The sequence below is a fragment of the Haplochromis burtoni genome, unplaced genomic scaffold, assembly GCF_018398535.1.
Source record: "Haplochromis burtoni strain Fernald_Lab_line unplaced genomic scaffold, NCSU_Asbu1 Contig_663, whole genome shotgun sequence".
NCBI classification, from domain to species: Eukaryota; Metazoa; Chordata; class Actinopteri; order Cichliformes; family Cichlidae; genus Haplochromis; species Haplochromis burtoni.
The window spans coordinates 202611-220574 of NW_024583024.1; the positions used below are offsets into that span (position 1 = coordinate 202611).

Below are 17964 nucleotides of genomic sequence, written 5' to 3' on the forward strand. Positions count from 1 at the left end.
TCATTACATGAGCTGAACGTCAGGAGCCGTTTGAGAGCTTCGCCTTCATCGATGAACCAAATGGAGCGTGCACCAGTCTCATCATCAACCAGTTTTTATTTTGTATTTAATTTCATATATTTCATACATTTCATACAAAAATCACAAACTTTATTAACAGAGATATTATTACATATTGCAAGTTAAAAATATTTCACATTTGTAACAGACAATCCAGATATGTTTTTAAAAAATGCAATTTAAATGACTTAAAAAAGCTGTATGACACTGCCTGTAACCGTGGCTACGTTTATCCACGATGTCAAAGCACCTGTTCAAGTTTTAATCGCCCTGAGTCAGGTTTATTATCAAGCAAATGGAAGATAAAAGTGTCCATCAGTCTCGATAGCATTTAAAAACCTGTTATTCTTTCCGACCATGTCGCCGGTGGAGGACAAAAATCATTTCATCACCTCCGTTTGTGTCCAGCAGACAATAAGCGGCGCCGGGTCATCGCAGGTTTCCAAAACTCCCTCAGGGTGGGCACGTAGGTGCCGTGTTTGGTCTTGTAGTAGCGTTTCATAAACAGCTGGGGGAGACAAAGGGATTCAAAGCACTAAGAATAAGAGTTTACTGTGTTACAGGCATCAGTTACAGCAGGGACGTCAAACTTATTTTACACTGTTTTAGTCCTGAGTGAGCCGGACCAGAGTCTTTCTATCAGTGTAAACACGTTTAATTGCACATTTAACCCCTGAGATGTTAAATTAGAAAAACAAGTCTCAGCACATCTCAGTTGTTCAGCTATGAGAGAAATGTCAGCCTTAATCTTTGGGCTTCAACTGTAAATTAATGTATAAATATACAGAAAAGGTCTTGTAATTATAAAACAATGTTTTTGTTTTATATATTTTTTTAATTTCTGTGAATGAATTCTAAAGAAAAACAAAGAAAACAGCAATGTGTTGTCATTTAATTTTTTTATCTATTAATTACTTTGGTGAAGTCTGAATGGCCATGACGGCGCTCTCTATCAGCAGGAAGAGCTGTAAAAAAACTCATGAACATGTATTTGAGCCTGCAATTCATGCCCTCCACATTTTACAAAGCCACCCGATGTGCCAGATTGAAGTCCTTGCCAGGCTGATTTTGGCCCCCGAGTCTTATGCTTTACACTCCCATTTATTCCATTTTGTCTGAAACTGCACATCATTCAGGTATAATCAAAGCCAAGACTGGATGTGTTCTGCATACGCACCCTGACTTTGAAGTTCTTCGTCGCTTCATCCTCTGAATCAGCCACGTAGTCGTCATTTTCTGCACCGGCCAGCACCTCTGAACAGAACAGTAAACACACATAAGCTCAAACCTTTGCAGGTGATACATTTCTTACATAATTACACCCCACATTCACCTGTGTCACTCTGCTGCTGAGAGGGAGAGCTTCTCATGCTGTGTAGTGCAGGATGGTTTCTGTTGAGGCGAAACAACAGTAGCTGTTAACTGGTGACTAATCACGGGGGGGGGCATCGAGCTGACCTGCTTAGCTTCGTGCACTTCTAATTGAAGTCTAAAGGCAACCAGAAAACACTGAAGTACAAATGTTGATCAGTGTGTGTGATCTAGCTGCACATAGTTAAGTCATTAATATCAGACAAAAGAAACCAGAAATCTGTGGAGCTAAATCAGATGTTTTTATTGTATTCAGACAGTTTATACCATGTTTAAACGAGTTGACTGAACCACAATATCTATTTTTACTTCAAACATGTTCTTAAACAAATATGCAGCCATAGCATTACCCATATATTACTTATTCACACAGACCACAGTGCTTGGTTTATTGCCATTATGCACTTTAGTCCCTTACTCTTTGTCTTGCGAGCCGGGAGACTCTGTGTCAGACGACAGATGGCTGCTTGTCTGTCTCTGCGTTGACGTTGTGGCCGGTGACTTCCTCCTCTGCTTGTTTTGTGCCTGGTAAGAGGATGTTTCCTCTGGCCCAGATGTACTAGCCCTGAGAGAAGCAGCTGACATTTCTTCGATGACAACCCTGGGCTCCATGATCAGACAATCGACAAAAACAGAGTAGAGGTGTTGATCTTCAGGGTGATATAGTGTTTTAACACCTAGCTTTCTCATCCGGGCTGCCAGGACTTTCCTGCTGCATCCCTCTTTTCTTATAGTTTCTGCTCGGCCTTCCTTCCTCCTCTGGCCACCTTTACTCTGCGTCTGCCCGCTCAGTCTCTTTTCCACGGGTGTTGTTACACTTAGAACTTCTTCCTCCTCCAAATCGCTTTCTCCTCTGTCAGAGTTCTTGCGCTTCACCCCACTCCTTTGACTTAGGGTGCATCCCTCCTCCTCCAGCTGCTCTCGCCCTTCTTTCGCTCCTTTATCTTTGGCTTTTGGCCTCTGTTTCACTGAGGTGAATTTGGAGTTCAGCTGCTCATGTCCAGCATTGTCAGCTGGACCATCACTTCTCTGTGTTCTTTTAATGCCAGAGTTCAAGACCGGGACGTCTTCATTCGATATTAGTCCAATAACAGGTGCGATAAATGAAGGTTTGCTTTTTGGCTCGGCGCCCTCAGATTCAGCCACTGACAACTTCCTGGCTGCTGTCGGCTGATCTGATGGGACTCTTCCCGATGGTGGCAGAGAGAGTGAAGCCAGGATGGAGTCTCCCATATTCGGAGGTAGTGACGCTGTAAAGAGCAAAGAGTATTATCATGAGCTGACACTCAAAGTCTTCCCGTCACAGTCGTCACAACACAGATCTTATCTTTTTCAACCTGCTGACTCCAGGTGGCCAAGGCAGGTTTCATGCTGAAGTAAAATCTTCAGGAGCTGAGGCTGCGTGGCTGCCCGTGCACACTCCTCCAGGACAGGGGGGGCGTCACTGAGCCACGCTGCAGTCTGACAAAAAAATAAAATAAAACCCAAATATTAGATCAATTCTTGCACACAGAAACTGTTAAAGCAGTGACGATAAGAGCAATAAATCATGGCTAACGCTATGGAAACAGCCGTTTTCTCATTACCTGTACTAGGTTGGGAACAGGAAGCAGCTGGTCCAGTCGAACCAAAAACTCCCACAGCAGCTTCTCCAGCTCCTGGTCAAACGTTGCTCCATAATCCACAGGAAACACTTCCTGTCAGGAGAGGGCGTGAAAGTTCATCAGCAGGTGGAGGTGCTGAAGTGTGTGCTGTAGAGGTGAGGTACTCACTTTGTAGAACTTTTCTCTAATCGCTGGGTCTGTGAGGAACGTGTGAATCAAAGAATGGAAATCTCTCACTGTTCTCATTAGTTTTACATCCTTACTCTGGGAAGAAAAAGAAGAAATTACATTTATTTTCTCCACAATCAGGAAATCTGCATGTAAGCAAATAAGACATGTAGATTGGTAACATAAAAATCCCCATTTGGCACATCGTCTTTTTGAATACATAATCTTTGCATCACAATGCAAGTATTCAGCTACAAGTACTGTGCTGCAACACACTATGAGCTCTTCCCTAAATATCAAAGGTTCAACTGAGCAATGTTTAATTCCGAAATCAGCTCCATGTTTTGTGGTCAGTGCCTGAAATGAATCAATCACAGAGCAGAAGGAATATGAAAACACTGAGGAAAATCAGTATCAAATTTTCGCCACAGAATAAAAGTTGTCAAAAATGGCAGTGTGATCTGTGAGGTCACTTACTGAAGAAGTTCCAGCAGGTACACGGACTCGTTCCAGGTGTTCCTCAATCACCTCAGCATCAGGCTGTGAACTGCACAGCTCCAAGATCAACTTGTTAAACAACAAACAAACAAACAAACAAACAAACAAACAAACAAAAAAAGAACGAGGTAAAGATCATCTGACTACAGAGAAACACCAGGTACAGTCCCCGCCTCCACTCTCATAGCCTCCGAGAGGACCACCATCATATTTTTGTAATTTTGCATCACTGGTGTGTTTTTCCTCTCTTCTATAAAAAGGTCTGCATGGTGTGAGAATGAGTGCGTGGTAACTGCTACTGTTGTTACAAGTCAGTTTGTGAAGTTTCTTCCCTCCTAGATATTCAAGCATCAACTCTTAGTGGTGTTATTGCAAAGTGAAAGTGTTTATGGACCACAGCAACTCAACCATGAAGTGTCAGACCACTTTAAGGCACAGAGCGGCATCGTCAAGTGCTGAGGGGCATAACATAGGCACTAACGTCTGTCTGCTGAAAGGTTCGTAACTGAAAGGTTCAAAGATTTAGTCTGTCTTTATGGCTTTTTTCCCCACTGGTCTAAAATTCAGTCCATCTCAAGGCACTTTATACTGTAATATAAAGACCCTACAGTATTCTGGATCAAAATGAGTAACATAATCTTAAAAGTAGTGACAGTGTCTATCTCCCAAATCCAAACTGGGAACTGGTTCCTCAGAAGAGGGGCCTGAAAGCTGAAGGCTCTCCCTCCCATTCTACTTTTAAATACTGTAGGAACCACAAGTAAACATGCACTCTCACAGGGAAGTGTACTGTAGGGATAATATAAGGTCTATTAATGACAAGCTGTATGCAAGAAGAAGGATTTTAAATTCTGGATTTAACAGGGATCCAACAAAGGGAAGCCAATATAGGAGAAATATGCTCAGTCTTTCTAGTCCCTGTCAGTACTCTCACTGCAGCATTTTGGATCAACTGAAGGGTTTTCAGGGAGTGTTTAGAGCAACTTGATAATCATGAATTATAATTTTAAAGGCTAGAAGCAATAAATGAAATAAATGCATGAAAAAGGTTCACTGAGACAGAGTGCTTCCAATTTTAAAGATGATGAGCAGATAAAAGAAAGCAGTCCTGCATAATATTTCAATTTGCAATCTGCAGGACATATCCTGGTCAGAAATGACTCCAAGTTTGTTCATAGTGTTACTTTTCCTAATCGATGCTGTGCTATCTTCCAGCAATGAGGTTAGGATGGTGTGCTTCCTTTTTAATACTATGTCAAAGCCCTAATAAACATGCAAACTCCAGGCTAAAGCTGCAGATGTGGAGACTGGGACTGTGCCATTCTTGGACACAGTACAGTGGTTCAAGCACACATTTAAATCCGATTTCCAAATCAAATCACTTTTATTGTCACATCACATGTGTGCAGGTACATGTGAGTGAAATTCTTGTGTGCGAGCTTCACAAGCAACAGAGGTGAAGCTTCTCCTGTTATACTCACTCTTGCTCTCAGCCCCACTGTCAGCCTGCCCTGGTGTCTCACAGTGAGCAACCCAGGCACAGCCTCACAGGAAGATGTCACGAACTCCTCCACAACCCCATACTGCATCACATCCCTCCGCTTCAGCACCTTCCACAGGGCTGCAGACACCAGACGCACAGGCGGGGCAAGCAGCTGGAGAGCAGCGAAAGGAAGGCTGGCATCTGCGCAAGAAACAAAAATAGACTACAGTACTGAATCACACTTGCATGAGCTCCTGTCAGTAAAAGTTGGAAATAGTGGCATCAATCACCACACGTCCAGTTTAAACGTTACGCTTACCGCTTCCCTTTGGTTTTCTGGGGGCCATTCCACTGAAAAAGTCCAGAAGGAAACCGGCTCTAAAGTTGACGTTAGCTTAGCAACTTGGAGAGCTTCTAACCGCACTGAGCTTCAAAACAGCACGGGCACTAACACTGAATGCTGAGGAACTTATTTAGGAATAATAACACATACTAGCTCGAGTACTGTTTGGAGTCACCTGTTGATAAACATAAATGGCACTGCTGTTGTTCCCGCGATGCAAATAAAGCTCGTTCACGTCCATCAAAAGTTTGCCTTCTCGTCCTCCCGCCTTCACTGACAGGCTCGCAGTCATTCGCAGTGTTCATTGGAATCTGCCGAATGGGCGGTGCTTCAGATCAAAACACAATACTCCACCCCTGGCGTGTGTTGAAACGTTTTACACAAGCGCACCCAATCTGGTTTCAGGAAATGACGTATTGACGTTGCCTGCCAGCCAACACTTCATGATTTAAAGAAAAGATTTAATGGAAAAAAGGTAAATAGAAATGAAAATTATATATTAGCTGAGGCGAGGAATACCAGAAAAGATTCATTTAGATTAATTTAATAATTAATTTAGTTTATATCTTTATAACGACCCGAAAGTGTTTATTTACTGTTTCTAAATTGCGGTTTTTAGATGATAGTTTTATTTATTAAGGCGAAAAAAAATCTGTACAAATCTACCTGATCCTCTGAAAAAAATAACTGCCACCTAAACCTAATAACTGGTTGTGCCCAACTTGGCAGCAAAACTGCAGTCAAGTGTTTGCAATAACTTGCAATAAGTGTTTCACGTGACATTGGAGGAATTTTGACACACTTTTTCTTTGTTCTTCTTTTTTTAAGCCATTCAGAGGTCGAATTGCTGATGTGTTTTGGATCATTGGTCTTTTCCATAGCCCAGGTGAACTTGTCCTTCAGTGAGTCTCATCAGGATTTTCTGGTAAAGAGCAGAACTCATGGTTATAACAATTACAGCAAGCCATCCTGAAGCAGCAAAGCAACCCCAGACCATCACACTACTACCACCACCATGTTTGACTGTTAGTATGAACTTGGAAGGTTCATACTGGTCCAAGTTTTCTCCTTTTGTGGAAAATCGCTCTCAGTATGGTTCACTGGAGTCCCAAAGCCTTAGAAATAACTTTTCAAACCTTTCCATACAGACAGATGTCAGTTTGCTTCCCAGCTGTCCTTGAGTCTCTTTAGATCGTGGCATAATGTGTTACTTTTTGAGATCTTTTAGCCTACTTCACTTTGTCAGACAGGTTCTGTTTAAATGATTTATTGAACACCTTATGTCAGCCAAAAATTACAATAAGATTACAACGCACTATAGTTATCTCCTACAACATAAAACAGTCTCCAGTATACAGGCTTACAGACCCAACAAAGCTAACATCTAATAATTCTTTAAAGAAAAAAAAAAGAGACTTCTTAAAAAACTGTTTATGTTCAGTTATAAAAACACAGGAAACAACCTCTGAATTATCAGCTGTAGATATCATTATTCTGCTTTTCAGATAAAAGAAGGCACGTCTGAGTCAAACACAATCAATATGAACTTTACCCTGTTCTGTTCTGTATCTGAATTATCACCAAGTCCCGGGGTAAAGTCCAGCAACTGGGTCAAACACAAGCAGCACGAACACTAATACAGTGTGTGACACCAAAACAGCCCCAAAAACATCAGGCTGAGAGACGAGGAGGGAAGAAACTAACCAGCATGGATACAACCTCTTCATTCATCAAGTAAGTGACAAATGAGTTTTAACGTACCAGTTAGTACACTGCTGCTGTCTGCAGCTTGATACGATCGTAAAACAGGCATAAGTAACTTAATGATTCGACAGGTGTTCCCAAAAATGTACAGTACTGTGAGTTATGTAAGACTGAGGTATGAAAAAAACTTTTTTCTCATTTCAGATTAAAATGTTTAAGAAAAACCGTAAAATAAAATAAAAGCAGGTAAAATCAGTGTGACAATGGAAGAGTGAAATTGAGAGGATGATTTAATGTAAATAAAAATACAGATGGTGCATAAAATAGAAATAACAATAAATAGGGAATGTATGTGAAAATGGTCTCTATCGCACAAGGATCAAACTCACATAACAGTTTGACTCACGTTACGTACTTTGTGTAAATAACAAAACTAAAAACGGCTCAATGCAATTTAGTTGATAGATTTTGGGGTCACGTTCGGGTAATATCAGCTTGTTAATATAACCTACTGGGACTCAAAACCAGCATCCTCTCAGATAAAAGTCAAATATTTGTTAAAGAGACCGTTCTATTATTTTCAAACCTTTTTTTGTCTTGTCTGTCCTCAGGTCTGTAACCAAGCGAGTGTGGTCCCCGACACTGAGACCTTTCAGAGTGTGCTGTCACAACAGGAACACCAGGAAAGGCGTCACGGCCGGGACGCTGGAGGAGCTGAAGGAGAGGGTGAGAGTGACTGAGGAAAGGTTCTCAATAGGGTGAAAATATTTTCAGCCAAAAATGTCAAAATAAAATAGAAGATTAAGAAATCTATTAAATTTGAAAAAAGAGAAATAAGCTTTTAAAATTATAAAATTAATTAATAGGGCGAATGATTTCAATGTGGCAATAAAAGAGGATTAAATAATCTTTTAGAAGATAGTTCATTACATGACATGACATCATCTAAAAACATGATATCATAATCTATAATTTTTGTATAGGATCACATGAAGTCATTAGTCAAATATTCACTGCCTTTGCCTGCAGAATATAAGAGGGCCAAACTGCATTTCCAAACGCCAGCTGAATATCAGCTATGTGTACAACAGCTCCACCTAGAGGCTGATCAAATGCATTTTTTCTTGCCAATTGGGTGCCATAAAAACTGGTTTATTAACTGATGACCATGGTATTAACAAAGGCTAAGACTAAGTCCTTAAGATGGCATGGAAATGTTTCCACTCAAGTCCATATCATGTTGAATTATTATTTAATGCTAATAAATGATTAAGAATGAGTTTTGTTTTTTGTTTTTTTTACAGCTGGGAAGTAAATATCACTAATTCATATTCTCTGTATATGACTGCTTACTGTCGTCATACTGACAGGTATGCCAGGCGTTGCTGCTCTCGCTGTCTGCGGTGTCTCTGTCTCTGGTTTGTGAGGATGACGGTACAGAAGTCGACTCTGATGAGTTCCTCATGACCCTACCCGACAACGTCATGCTCATGGCCCTGGAGCCTGGACAGACATGGAGATCACAACAGGTGGGTTTGACCGCAGAAGCTGTGTCTGGGTTTAGGGTGTGCTTTTTGTCTCTTGGTGACAGTTTTCTAATCTCTCTGATGCCCCCCAGGGTGCAGTTGTGCCCAAAGCTCAAGACCACAACAAGTCACGTACTGGGAGAGACATAGCCCGCGTCACCTTTGACCTTTACAGGATGAGCCCCAAAGATGTGTTTGGCTCATTGAATGTGCAGGCCACATTTCAAGGCCTGTACTCAGTGAGTGCTGACTTTCAGTGTCTTGGGCCCAAGAAAGTTCTCAGGTAAGCCAAGTGAAAAGGTTAGCAGGGTAATAAAGGTTCATTTGCATATGTAGTGCTGTGCAAGCTTTCAGTGGCAGAAGAAAAATTCAGTCTTTTAGCATCAATACAGACTTTAGTTTGCACTTAATAAAAATGAACGGACAGAACTTTAGTAGCAATAACTTTAACACGTCACATTGGACTCTATAAAACTTTGGTATACAGAGGAGTTCACAGTCAACTCACTGACTGTAAGACGCCCAAATCATCACCACCTCCACCACCGTGTTTCACAGTTGGTGTGAGGTGTGTTTGCTGATAGGCTGAGTTTGGTTTTCTTTAAATGTGGTGCTGGGCATCTCCACTTTGTTCTCATCTTAAAGGACATTGTTTCAGATGTTCTGTGGATTGTTCAGATGCAATTTTGGCTTGGGCATCAAGGCTTAGGCTCACAGACCTGTTCAGTCTTTTTCAAACTCCACTGTCATTAACTTTAATATTTGACATCATAACTCAGACCTGTAGAGTCTCAGCTGTAGCTACTGCGATTTTGCAGTTTCTCCGAGCATTGCATGACCTGACCCTGAGGTAAATTTGCTGGGATGTTGCATGGTGTTATCACACAGACCAGCAGACTGCCAGAACTTCTGATTCTCAGTTAACAAAATGCATTTGATCAGCAGCACCACAATAATTCCTATGGAAGTAGTAAGGGTGCAGTAAGTGACCTGGTTTCCTGCCTGCTCTGGCTCCAGCCTGTGTTATGTACTTCAAATACATTTTAATAGTTAGGTGGAGTTCAGCTGATCCACACGATAAATTTTATTACACAAATTTGTTTTGATTTTTCTGATATTTCTTGATTTTATACTCCCAGATTAGTACCTCAAATAATAACAGTATAACATCTGAATAAAAGGACACTAAAGAAATACTCGTGTATAAGTCTCAGTTTTCTACAGATTTTGGTTTATTTAACTTTAAACTTTAAAAGAGGATAAGAGAAATAGCAGCTGTCACTCACAGCCAGCTATTAAAAGCTTAACGATCACATTAGATGTTTCTGGTTCAGGCCGAAGAATCTGCACTGACCTTTAATCCTGATAACACTGTGCTGTTTCCAGAGAAGTGCTGCGTGTGGCCTCCACCCTTCTTCAGGCTGCTGGACACCTGCTTCTCACGTCTGCCACCATGATCCGCCGCATCATCGAAGGCGCAGAGCTCTGGCAGCCGCAGAGGGCGGAGTACGCAGCCAGATGGAACTGAGATGGACCCGTTTACATGCAACCTAAAGTAATGAGGTCTTTTGTGTGACTGCTGGACCTGTTTGAGAGCCTCTCAATTTACTCTAACCCTTCAGTACCTACAGTATTGGAAAATTATGTTTTACCTCCTTAAGAAGAGGAAAAAGAAAGCACCTTGTTAAGAGAAACATCTGCTGAGGTAGCATCTGTAAATATTAACTGTGATTGTATGAATAGGTGTCGTATTTTTGTAATCATATTTCAGGTTTAAAACTGATTTTTAATACTTTTTGCCTCTAACAAAGCAAGCTTTAGTAAGATAGCTGGCTAACTTGTGAAATATTACCCACTTAATATCTTTCACAGCAGGGCCAGACCAGTAAAACTCCTGCACTGAGGTTTAACTGCACATTTAATCCTGGACATAGTATGTTATTATAATAAAAAGAAGCGCTCTTTGGGTTTAAATTGTAAGAAATAAAAGTGTAAAATAACAGAAACTTCTGGTAGCTCATTTTCTAGACTGTCTTTAAGTATAAAACTGAACCTAACCTAAATAGCAGAAAATGAAAGAAATGTACACAGTGGTGAAAAAATAACTTCTCTGTCATTTAGCTATTAATTATTTTGGTTTAGTATGAATGACCTGCAGAGCTCTTAGTAGGAAAACATGTAAAATTTAGTGAAAAGCCCAAAATCTACACTCTCCTTCACAGTTTCAGTCCAGGACTGAAGTCTTTATTGGGCCGATTCTTTTGCCCCGGGCCTTATGTTTGACACCACTGTTTTAAAGTGTCCAGTGTTGGTGTAATTTAGTGTGGATTACATGCTGAAACATGTGTCTTCTTTCAAACATCCCTGTGTTTTCTGTCTGCACTGAGGAATAATTTGTGTTTTGCTGTAACTAATCAGCTGAGTCCTGCTGGAAGAGCAATAAAAGTGCTTTTATTAAGACAGTGAAAACAGCTGCACAGCATAAACAGACTAAAACTGCACCTAGAATCCGAATGAGGATCTTTTGAACACACTAACTAAAACAGCAGGAAAAACATGGAATCAGGGGGTCTGTCTAACATGGGACCTTGATAAACAAGTTGACAACTGCCTGAAGAACAGATGAACTAAAAAACGATCCAGCTGTGTTTTTATATGAGCCATAAGAGCTGTTGTGCTATTTCTACTCTGGAGGGATCTTCACATTTTTCTCCTCGCTGTAGCCTTTGTTCCCTTCGAGCATCATAATCCAGGAGTCAATGCTATTGGGCAACTTTACTTTAGTCATCGCGTTCATGTACTGCTGATACATGATGTTGCCCAGTACCTGATGGTGCTCCTCCTCATTCATCCAACGAGGCCTCCCTCTCTTAATGAAATAGCGCATGTCGGCGAACCACTGAATGACCGCCAAGCGTGGCACACCGACCAGCCTTGCCAGCCGGCTGTACTGCTCCTTGTCTGGGTACTGGCATTGCAGGAACGCCATCTTCATCATCGCCAGCTGGGCCGGCGTCTTGTAGTGGAGCCGAGTAGTAGGTGTAGGCTCTGCGGAAGAGGGGGTGTTTTTCACTTCGATGAGGGCCTTTAGTTTGTCAATATCTGTGATGAAAACGCTGTGGTCCGGCTCTGCTTGCAGATCTGCACCCTCGATTTCTTTTTTCTCCCTGAAGTCGCCGTCTATGGTGGAGCAGGGATCGCCGGCTCTCTGCAGCAGACGTGTCTGGTTGTCAGGCGCTGGAGATGCATCAGAAGTTTGGTTTTCAGCCTGGGGGCCGAGCAGAGAGCTGGGAGCCGGAGGTGCATTACTCTCCTCTTGCATGCAACTTTTGATCACTCTTGGTTTTTTTCTTTTTCTGCCACGACGCTTGGGGCATTTTTCTCCCCCGCTTTCCACTTTATCCATCATCTCCTCCTTATCACGCTTCATGATCTTCTTTCCCATCTGGTCTGTTGCTGTTGTCTTTTTTCGTTTTTGCGTGCTGCTTTTTTTCTCCTTCACTGGTTGCTCCTTCATGTCTCTCTTGAACTGCTCATTAACATTTGCGCTGTCTCCTCTCACTCCTCTTCCCTTTGCATTCCCACCAGTTGCTTTCACTTTTCTCTTCTCTCTTCCGTCCTCCATTACTTCTCTCTCCGTCCCGCCTTGAAGCTCCTTCTTTTCCTGACTTGAGTTGAACTTCCTTTGGACCTCACGGATGTCTTCATAGTCCCAGCTGATGCCGTAGCGGAGCCTCTGTGCCATGAACCACGCCTTCACCTGGTCTGGGTGCAGGTGGCAACTCTCTGCCAGTTCGGCGGTCTGTCCGTGTGTTAGGTAGGGAAACCTGTCAAAGGCCTCGTCCAGCTCCGCAGCGCCGTGTATCTGTGAGTCGATCTGGTGCGAATGCACCCACACAAGCTTCCTACTCTCAGAGATCAAGGGGAAACACACCACACTGCTCTGGTTCATGCCGTTAGCCATTGGGGTAGGGCTCATGTCTGAGAAAGCTGGAGTCTCTTCACGAGTGCCAGGTGGTTTCTGACCGAGTCCGAGGAGCTCTTCATCAGCAAAGTGCCTCATCTTACTCATCTGTCGTGATGCACTCCTGAAAACAGCAGACAGAAACATGTACAACTAAATAAAATACTCTAAGGTCAAAATTACTGAGCAGGATTTTCCCAGTGCCTGTGATGAAGTATTTGATTTCTTAGATATTTGATTTGTTTATCGTGCACTTCCGGTAAGTAGCAGCCAGGTGCTGATAATCAAATGCACCTGATTAATGAGGTATCAGCAGGCGTGAGCATGTCTATAAAAGCAGAAGTTTTGGCAGTTTAATGATCTGGAGCATTCAGATGTGTGTTAACATAAAGACTCAATCTTCCCAGGAGAGGGCGTCCCAGCAAATTCACAACAGGATCAGACCATGCAATGTTCAGAGACACTGCAAAAAAACCAAAGAGCTCCATCTCAGGCTCTATAGGTCTCAGTTAGCACGATTAATGTTAATGTTCATGACATTATTATTAGAAAAAAACTGAAAAAGTATGGCTTGTTAGAAAGGGTTAAGGGAAAAAACTCTTCTGTCTAGAGCAGGGGTGGGCAATTCCAGGCTTCGAGGGCCAGTGTCCTGCAGGTTTTAGATCGCACCTTGGGTTAACACACCTGAATCACATGATTAGTTCATTACCAGGCCTCTGGAGAACTTCAGGACATGTCGAGGAGCTAATTTAGCCATTTAAATCAGCTGTGTTGGTTCAAGGACGCACCTAAAACCTGCAGGGACACCGGCCCTCGAGGCCTGCTCACCCCTGGTCTAGAATGAACATGGCAGCAGATCTGAACAAAACCAGAACACAAGCAACGAGGAATATCCCAAAATTTCTCCACAGCTATGTGAGAAACTGATAAGATACAGAAGACGGATAGATAGATAGATCCCTCGGGTAGCTTCCTCCAGGAAAATGTCTACTGCACAGTATTTTGACTATTGTCAGTCTATCTGTCAGTGATTAGTTCTTAAGATGAATAGTCCAATATCTTTATTTACATTATGAACGGGCATTATAAGGTGTTATAGATAAAATTTTAAATTTTTAAAAATGACCTGCTTTGCAAGCATCCTTATAACTGTGCATTATTGTATGTAGTCTGTTTCACATTATAATCAATCTAGTCCTTTTGGCCACTTAAATGTCTTCATTAGTGTTATATTATATTTCTTGCAGTTTTTTTATACCAGATTTTTGATGTCAATGAGACATTTTGCCCACATAAACAAAAGATATATAAAAGTCACTTTGCCAAAGAGTGGCTGCAACTTCTACATGCTGGCAGGTCTTTTCTTACTCGCTTACATAATGGCTTTTGATCATTCATTAGAGACACATTTGATAGATGATAGGTCCACAAAAGTTTAATATCAGAAATCACTTTTTGGCAGATGATCACCATTTTCACCGTGGCGCTGCTAAAGTTGTTTCACAAACTTAATGGTGGTGTGTAATTTATAACAGCTGGTTATTTTATATATTTTTTTAAAATATTAATTATAAAATTAACTCATACCTGGAGCTCAATTTAATCCCCTAAGTTAGTAGTACCTCAATAAGAGTAAGACATAAGACGTAAGAGTAAGAACTGAACATATTAAATACTCTAAATGTTAATTTTAATCCTTTTGGTTTCAGTGATTTAATGCCCAAGAAAGTAAGGTTACACCCAAACTGATTCCTGTTAATTACGTTATACTTTAATTAATTAAATATTACTTATTGTTTAATACTTTTAGCTAATTAACTAAACAAAGTCTAGCTAACTTAGCTAGCTAACTTTAGCTGGCTACACTTTGATGTTAGCTTGTTATATTCTGACCGGGACTGACCTCTCTAACCCGGTTATGAGTAACACACAGTGATGTTAAAAAGTACTGGTTACCTTCACTGTTCACCCCGTTGCTTTATCGGAGCACTGCTGCCTGTTTGTTAGCACTAGCGGTAAGTTTAAGGCTAACTTCGGTGCACAGGTGTAGTTAGCTTAATAAAAGTATTTCCTGGGTTTGCCTTGCATTCATAAAACTTTGGCGCCCGCCAACCTTGAGAAACAACGTCAGCTCCTGTCTGATGTTCCCTTTGAAAACTGTCCGAAATATACAATAAAAAGGCGAAAAAATAATTTACAAATTCTTCCCCGAAGTCACTGGTCACATCATTAGGAACACATTGTTGTTTGGCTCATGACAGAGGTTATACATGAAATGTGATAGACTTGCATTCACTTTACATATAAGGTACATCTGGGGTGCTGACCATTTTCAATCTCCCAAATGAAATGTTCTTAAATCATTTTGTTTTCCGATTTTAATTTATTAAATGAGAAAACAAAACAAAATTAATTTTTGTCTCGATGACACCCCACAAAGATTTTGAGCCAGAAATACACCTGGTTTTAATAAATATCCCATTTAAAAATATTAACTGGGACAGAAAGAAGGCAGGAAAACTGGGAGAAAAATTGCAGTAAATTGTCCCATATTCAGTCCTCTGCAACAACCTTATGGCACATGGTGTACCTGCTCAGCCAGGTGGGCTATGCTAGGAATTTCTTTTTTTAATACAGTTTTAAGAAATGATATGAAGTAACTGCCCTCAATCATTTCTTAGCTGACATACGTTTTATTTAGGTGTGGTGTTTATACTTGTAACTGTGTATTTATTTTGCCTGTGTTAAACAATTTCATATTTTTTGACAGATTTTTTTATGGGAGTGTGAACATATAGGATTAGGTTGCTACGATAAGAATTTATAGCTGACACTGGGTTATTTCTGAGTAAAGTATACCGGTGAGGACGGAGTGCAGCTCAAACTATCACATCACACTGGGGTATGCACACTGATCAAAGCTTTTTCATTTCTGAATCTTTGGAAAAAAGACCAATTCCTGTCAAAATCTTCTTTCTTCTAAAACATGTCTGACAACATACAAACAAAAAAAGAGAAGAACAGATCCACAAACTATCCTCTGTGACATGTGTGCAGAGGACAGGAAACCAGCAAAGAAGACGTGCATGAAGTGTGAGATCTCAATGTGTGTCCAGCACCTCCAGCCTTTACCACCACTTGAAAAGGTGGAGGTGTTGTGGAACTTTGATGTCTCCTCACTCTTCTTCTACAGCAGAACCGGACAGCACCAGAGGGAAGAAATAATAACTATGGAGATGAGCCTGAACAACAAGGAACTGACTCCATTTGTACGACTGGGAAAGGAAAATGTCCAAAACACGACCCAGAAGCAAGAATGGAAGTGCTCATGTGGGAAAGCTTACTACAGGGATGGTAATGGATACAGAAATAATGTGTCCCGCTTTTCTTCCCAGGCTAATTGTTCTTGTGGAAAAATGATTGGTGGTCCATGTGTCACAGAAATGGTTTGTAAACTCTGTTAGTTCAAACTCTGCTGATCATTTAGTCATTTTCTGTCCCTGTATGAATATCAATGTAACTGACTGTCTTTCACATTCATAAACTGTGAAGACATTGTGCTGCTTCAGTGATTAACTTGTTGTGCGATGTATCACATATGAAAGTAATGTAAATTAAAAAAGTAAAACAATTTTGTTTTTTTGTTAGTTAAAATATTCTTAGCTCCAGTGTTTGCTTTAAATGTAGCAACAAATTCTTTTAGTTTGAACCGTTTCTACTTTATTTCACCTGCAAGTTGAAGACGTGTGTCTCCATCTGCTGGTGGTGCTCTCACATTGTACACACAGCTCTTCGGTCTTATTATCGACAACAAAGAAACAGCTGTTGTTTTATACAATGTAAATGATCTGATAAATAAAAAAGTGAGTATACTTTTAATATATGCAATGCTTTACATATCTGAGTAACTGAAGTGAGAACATTGCATTTTCATTTGTGTTAATTGGACAAAAGAAAGTTACTGAATTTGCCAGTTTATTAAGTACACCTTTGTCAGTATAAAAGTAAAGCAAATCAATCTGCATTCTATTGGTTTTAATTAGTTTGAATATTGAAAACTGAAAAGACTGAGAGACCAGGCTGCAAAATACTACGGGTCTTATATAAGGACACAAAAACTGATAAGATTTTGTCTCATTAGATAAGAGCAGGCTCATTGTTTTACAGTAACTTGGAGGCAGATACAGGGAACTATTGTTCTGCCATAAAGGTTTATAATCTACAGGCAGGGCGCTCAGTTTCCAACAATCTGATAAATACATTTGTTCAGTGCTGACAGGAATCCTGCCTCTAACATCAAAGCCTTTAAATAATCACCAGGTATTGTGACCTTACATTAAAAATGTTTTTCCTCTTTGTTCTACATGATAGAAAATAAGGGCAGCTGAAAGCCAGTGAATGAATGTCATCCATAAGCTACATTATGGTAAATTAACAGTATTTTAATGTCAGCACAACAATGGAAAAATTGCTCTGTGGATTTCGTAATTCCATGTAAGTCCATGTCTTTTCTACCCTAGCACAAAAGTGTGTTTGCCCATCAAACTCTGATCATTTTTTCTAACACGTCCATATTTCTGCAGTTAAACTTGCCTGACTCTGCCTGTTCGCTATTTGTTTTAGCAGTGCAAAGTGCAAACTAACTTCCAGATGATCCAAACTTTTGTACTGTGCTACTGGATTTATAAATAACTGAGAGACCAGGCTAGAAAACACTTGTGTTCATTGAGCTGGAGTCAAACAAAGAGCAGCAGAGATTCTTTCAGGACTGAATGAGATTCAACAAGTCAGATCAGGAGATCCAGATTTAAATAAACATCTAAAAACACCGGCCGATCCATAAGCTGTTCTGTGTGAAAGAGGAAAGAAAACCAGCAAAGAAGACCTGTATGAAGTGTGAGAACTCCAGTATCCTCTTTGTTTCATTTAATGATGATGCTTATTTTGGAGCTAAATGAAGATGTGGTTCTGTACAAACATATGAAGTGAGAAAATGTGAATATTAAATAGCTCCTAAAATCAATCTTGTGCTAATTATAACTGGCTTATTGCTGCCTGGATTTTATAGATTGCTTATTCAGTGTTTTAACATTTTGAGTGTTTCCTGTCAATCTTGGAGGAAATTAAACTGAATTGCAAACATTATAAAACAGCTGCAGTCACATTTGTCTGACTCCACCCCTTCAGTGTGGAGTTTTCAGGGAATTGAAAGTGTGGTGCAGCACTCCTGAGCAGACTAAACA

The 17964-nt window shown here is 40.6% G+C and overlaps 4 protein-coding genes across 5 annotated transcripts in view; 2 read left to right on the top strand and 2 right to left on the bottom strand.

The window, feature by feature from the left end:
• Positions 1–78: 78 nt before the first annotated feature.
• Positions 79–6763, bottom strand: tinf2 (TERF1 (TRF1)-interacting nuclear factor 2). Of its 2 annotated transcripts, none has more exons than XM_042215133.1 (10): positions 5504–6763; positions 5183–5385; positions 3681–3770; positions 3204–3299; positions 3018–3128; positions 2769–2892; positions 1850–2681; positions 1394–1452; positions 1238–1296; positions 79–568 (listed from the first exon to the last, which is right to left on the bottom strand). In XM_042215133.1, exons 1-10 carry the CDS (start codon positions 5529–5531, stop codon positions 449–451), a joined length of 1722 nt encoding a protein of 573 aa, XP_042071067.1. In that variant the 5' UTR covers positions 5532–6763; the 3' UTR covers positions 79–448. The 2 variants fall into 2 exon arrangements, with proteins under 2 accessions (XP_042071067.1, XP_005949491.1); XM_005949429.3 differs by having other exon boundaries at positions 1238–1314; positions 5504–6761.
• A 348-nt stretch (positions 6764–7111) lies between these two features.
• On the top strand, positions 7112–11240 carry cideb (cell death inducing DFFA like effector b). The gene is made up of 5 exons (XM_005949426.3): positions 7112–7261; positions 7843–7957; positions 8602–8760; positions 8850–9040; positions 10144–11240. The coding sequence occupies exons 1-5, from the start codon at positions 7236–7238 to the stop codon at positions 10283–10285; spliced, it is 633 nt and encodes a 210-aa protein (XP_005949488.1). The 5' UTR covers positions 7112–7235; the 3' UTR covers positions 10286–11240.
• Positions 11187–15014, bottom strand: homezb (homeobox and leucine zipper encoding b). Its single transcript, XM_005949428.2, has 2 exons — positions 14678–15014; positions 11187–12845 (listed from the first exon to the last, which is right to left on the bottom strand). The coding sequence occupies exon 2, from the start codon at positions 12827–12829 to the stop codon at positions 11441–11443; it is 1389 nt and encodes a 462-aa protein (XP_005949490.1). The 5' UTR covers positions 12830–12845; positions 14678–15014; the 3' UTR covers positions 11187–11440.
• A 715-nt stretch (positions 15015–15729) lies between these two features.
• Positions 15730–17964, top strand: part of si:dkey-183c6.9 (tripartite motif-containing protein 16) — a 14893-nt gene continuing 12658 nt past the window's right edge. The window contains exon 1 of the mRNA XM_042215136.1: positions 15730–15819. Within this exon, the coding sequence (XP_042071070.1) occupies positions 15769–15819 (51 nt within the window). The 5' untranslated portion in view covers positions 15730–15768. The remainder of the gene's footprint in view (positions 15820–17964) is intronic.